Source organism: Cynara cardunculus, assembly GCF_001531365.2.
Source record: "Cynara cardunculus var. scolymus isolate 2C chromosome LG 5, CcrdV1, whole genome shotgun sequence".
NCBI classification, from domain to species: Eukaryota; Viridiplantae; Streptophyta; class Magnoliopsida; order Asterales; family Asteraceae; genus Cynara; species Cynara cardunculus.
Genome location: NC_037532.1, coordinates 6,190,543 through 6,195,634, shown reverse-complemented (window position 1 = coordinate 6,195,634; position 5,092 = coordinate 6,190,543). Strand labels below are relative to the sequence as shown.

Sequence of the window (5,092 nt, the reverse complement as noted above, 5' to 3'; positions counted from 1 at the left end):
GTTTAATAATATAATATTTTATAAAGATAATAATTAAGTAAATAGTTATAACTCAATGATTATCCTAATTATATTTTAGATTTTTTATATTTAAAATGAAATATTTATCTTGTATTTGATTATGTTTATCTGCAGTTAATTACACAAATTTAGATATGGAGTTTTAATAAGTTGTTCCTACGCACAATCTACTTGCAATCTTAAGTTTTAAGAAATATGCATTAATAAACAGTACTTTACACATAAAAAATGGTTTTTAAGAATTTTTGTCAAATGCTTTATAATATAATATAGATATAATAATGCAATTAGCCTAAATTATTTATTTTTTTAACTCTATTTTTAAAATTTCAGTTAATATTGTTTTCATAATTCATATTATTTTTTTAAAACATCACGCGGCTTATACACGCACACACATATATTGCCATGTCAAGAGCAATCTTCTTTTTCCGTCCACGTGGTTTCTAAAAGAATGCAATTTTCGTACAAAAGTTTTGATTTTTTAAATTTCGATTTTCATTCCTATAATTTATAATTTGTTGTTGTTTTTATTTTCATATTTTGTAATTTATTAATGTTTTCATTCCTGAGAGTAAATCTATTAAAAATCATCCATTTAACTTGATGGTTTTTTAGTCTTTTTTTTTTGGTTTATTAAATATTTTATTTTTGGTTTTTTAGTCTTTTTGTTTTAATCAAACTATACATCTGTTGATAAAAAAATTTAATACATAAAAAATATCAAATTACTTCGATAATTAAATATTTTTCATACAATTTGTTGTTTTATATTTTTGGTAATCATAGTTTTAGTTTCTTATTAGTTCGATTTATGTCACTAACGATATTCAAGTGCAAGTCGTTGAGTATCCATTAAAAATTCAATAAAGGACTATTTTAATAAAAAATGACAAATCACATGGACCAAATCCGTAATCTACTCTAAAAAATTCAATTGATCTTACGGGGTTGTTTGTTTACCTTTTAATAGTTTCATTAAGAGTCAACCTTTGAATCGTTAAGAAGTGAATCTTGTTTGACAGAAAAACAGTTTGCCTTTTAATGGTTTTAAAACTCTCTGAATGATTTTGTATCATAGGTCTTCTTTAACCATTCAACGCTCTAATTTCATTATAAACAATTAGCAAACAATTATATTTTATTTTGCATTATATCATGAGATCCTCTTAATCATTCTGACAATTTAATCATTTTACACTAAATCATTCAGTAATTATCGAACAACCCCTTTAATTAAAATGGGTTGGGCTTATTGGTTGGGCCTTACACACGTTCTACATAAATTATAAATGTATTTATCATACCTGTCAGTAGAGATGGCCAAATGGGCCTGGCCCGGCTTGTAACCGTCGGAGGACCGGAACCGGTATGGACCGGTTGTGGACCGCCGGTTATGAACCGGTTATGGATTTTAACGTTTTCTAGGACCGAGACCGGTTAAGACCGGAACCGGTTATGTAACCGGTTATAGGACCGGCCTGGCCCGGTCAACAAAAGTCAACGTGTATATATATATATATATATATATATATATATATATATATATAACAAAACATATTTATATAAAACATATTAAAAATAACATATTAAAAATTTATTAATAAACAAAAATTTAAAAAAAAAATATTTTTTTGGTCGGGACCGGATTCATTAACCGGTTACCGGTAAGCTTGAACGGTTACAAGGTATTTCACCGGAATCGGGACTGAGATCGGTTATAGAAGGACCGGTTACCGCCGGTTTTTGTCTTGATTAGGAACGGTAGGGACAGGTTAAGGACCGGCCTAGACCGGATTTTGGCCATCTCTACCTGTCAGTGTCCGTTAAAGCAATTTCTTTCAAGAATCCGTCATATTTGGCGGGAGAGATATGGCGAACAAGCTGATAAGTGAAATGGGTCTGCAAATCGATTGGGAATATATCCGCTGCTCGGGATATAAATACTGCAAAGGTGTAGGTATGCTTGCGATTCAAACTTCGTTGTTCATGATTTATCATTATTAGGGTTTTTTTATCCTTCTAGTTTAATTGAATCAGTGTTTCCTTTGGAATCTATTGTGTTCTGTTTAGCGTCGTTATTATTAGGTTACTGTTGAATTTTATGTTAGAGCCAAAGGCGTCTATGAATGATACGTCTGTTTGGGCAAAATCAACTCCAATTTATGCCAACAAAGCTTTAGGCATTAGCCATTGTTAGTTGTTAGTCACTACTATTCTTTTCATTCTCTTTCATTTTACGCCTTTTGGATCATATATATAAGAGGATATGATATCAGGAATGCATCGAGTAATTATAATACAAAGTCTAATTACAGAGAGTTGGTTGCTTAGATCAATGGTCCCGCTTGTTCATTACAATTGGTATAAAAGCCACTGTTCCTTGACCATAGGTTTTGCGTCTAGAAGGCGATTGGTGGCTATAGTCGAAAATTTCCCCAAGTAGTCATGGAATCTAATGGAATGCCAGCAAGAAGAAAACAGTAGATATTAAATCCTATAACTGTGCAATATTATTGTAAGAAAGGGATTGGAAGATTGTAAACTGTTGCTACAGTTAACAAACAACCTTCCTTTTGCATCATCATTGTTAGTAAAACAGAAAGATGCTGATGTTAATAACATTTCTAGAAAAGGGTTGCTTTAATAAATGTACTAAAGGTTGACATAAGCAAGCACAACTCAGGAAGAAATACTATGCTTACAAGATGAGGAGTGAAAGGTTGTTGGTAGTAGGGGACTGGGTATATCTTAAACTTCAACCCTTTAAACAAAATCCTATTTCCTTGAGACATAGACTTAAATTCGGTCCATAATCATATGGTCCTTATCTGGTATCTTAAACTCCTGGAAGAAGCCATACTTGACAATGTTGTCCATGCCCTGGTCCTGAAGCCTATGCCGGCAAAAAGGTGACTCCATGTTCAGAATTGGTAGGATCGAAACCAGTGAGTCCCAAACCACCAAATGTGACGTCACCTAACAACCGATGTCGACACCAGATATCCAACAAAGAATCTAGTGTGATAGTGTATACAATACTAACAAACATATCAAAGAAGCAAGCATAAAGCAAAGAAACAACAATGCACAAAATTTTTGTGGTTCCACTATTAGTGTGATGGTGTATATTCACATGAGAGAAGGATCTTGTATTTCACTAACAATCAAAATGATGTATACAAAGTTGTGTTATCTAGCTTCAAAACATATTCATCACACCAAAGACTGATCAGAAGTCATCTTCTTGCTGTTAATACGCTTACACACAACCTTATTTTGTCCAAAAACGAATGGTCACACTATTCAGCTCTTTGAAGCTTCCACGCCCTTGATGATGTTTCGGTTTCTTCCACAAAAGCATACATGAAGTCCACGTCCTAAATGATGATTCTGTTGCGGGATCAGATGTGGAAGTCCACTTCCGACATGATTTTGTGTCGCAAAATTCAAATACACTTCACCTTTGATACAAAATCACGAGAAATACCAAATGCCACAAAACTCCATCTTAATACTAAAACCCAAACAAAAATTTCAGTCCCAGTAGCCGGTAACGAGCATTCTTAAACCATAATAGGCATTTGAAGGTCACCTGGAATGAACATTGACACGGTCATCATCCGTTAGTGCTAGAGTCATAGTTTGCCCATCTAGTAAAGTCAAACAGCCCGAATAAATCTGATCCTCATAACTCATAAGTAAAAATACTAACTTGATCAAATTTAATATGATACGATTCTCTTCTTCCTCTAAGTGCCAATGTGGCACTAACATCTCCTTAATCCAATAAGATTCAAGCAGTGCTCAAATTTGGCTTATTGGTAGTAACTTGGTAAACACGTCCAATGTGTTTATCATCTCTTGTATTTTTCATGCACCTCCTGGTATTATGTATATGTATCATGTATGTTTGTGTAATGTATATATCTGCTGTGTGTGTCTGTGTATATACACACATAAATTATGTATGTCTTGTGTGTGTGTGGGCGCATGCATATATAAGAAAGTATCTATATGTACTTAAGTATGTAACTATATATGTCACAAAATTAGAAAAAATGCAAACATTTTGAAAAAACTGGTGTAAGACCTGTTCTAACTCGGTCTCCGTTCCAGGCCTTAATGGTCCTAGGCCGAAACCTAACCGATCCTAAACCAGGATTTTCTGGTCCTAGTTGTGCATCTCTAGCCTACAGTGGCCTGGACATATGTGAGCAAAGAAATTTGTAACCATTTTTTTTAGAGATTTTAAATTTAGATTCTCTAATATTTAGAGAAATTGGAGAATCTCTATGTTAACTTTGTAGATTTTGATGGAACCCCTGCGTAATCATGACCACAAAAGCATCAGATTTTGGTTTAGGTTTCTGCTCGATGAACAGATCACCAACCACATCAGACACGGAACCCCCCCTTCTTCCTCCTCTGCACCAGAAGTAAAACCACCACCACTACATCTCCAGCTGTTGCTAAACCTCCTCACGCCTGCTCCATCAGTTGCTCAACCCACACCCCTGCACCATTTTGAACCTCGTTTCTAACAGGGTTCCTAATCTCTCTCTGTGTGTGTTCTTTGCTGAACAGGGAATTGAAACCCCCAAAAAAGTTTTTATATAGGTTTTTTATTTGATGAGTTAAAAGTGATGTGGAAAAAGTGTGAACGTAGTTTCTTATAAGATCTTCAGTTGGAGATGCTCACCTCCAATGATTCAAGTGAGTAGGATTTCTGATAAAGTAGACATGAAACATTTTCATTCTGAATTATGTTCATTTAAAAAAACATTATATCATTAAAACTCGTATAAGCCTGAAGATTGGGATGGATGGATTAGGATTTAATGAAATCCCAAAAAGATTTGAATTGTGTTTTTGTGGTTTATTAGTCATTTTTAAGAAGATCAACAAAATCCAAAAGAGCTAAAAGCAAAACAAAATCAACACAGTTAATTTAGGCTGATTTGGCTGTGTGATTTTGGAATGGAAAGCACCGTGTGTCATAGCTATATGCACACATAGATATTTTACATTGGATTTCTAAGAGCTTCCATGGTCGACCTCAAAAGAGGAG

At 33.8% G+C, this 5,092-nt stretch overlaps 1 protein-coding gene across 1 annotated transcript in view; it reads left to right on the top strand.

Moving 5' to 3' along the window:
• Positions 1 to 1,893: 1,893 nt before the first annotated feature.
• Positions 1,894 to 5,092, top strand: part of LOC112512269 (putative disease resistance RPP13-like protein 1) — an 8,053-nt gene continuing 4,854 nt past the window's right edge. The window contains exon 1 of the mRNA XM_025118148.1: positions 1,894 to 1,981. Within this exon, the coding sequence (XP_024973916.1) occupies positions 1,894 to 1,981 (88 nt within the window). The remainder of the gene's footprint in view (positions 1,982 to 5,092) is intronic.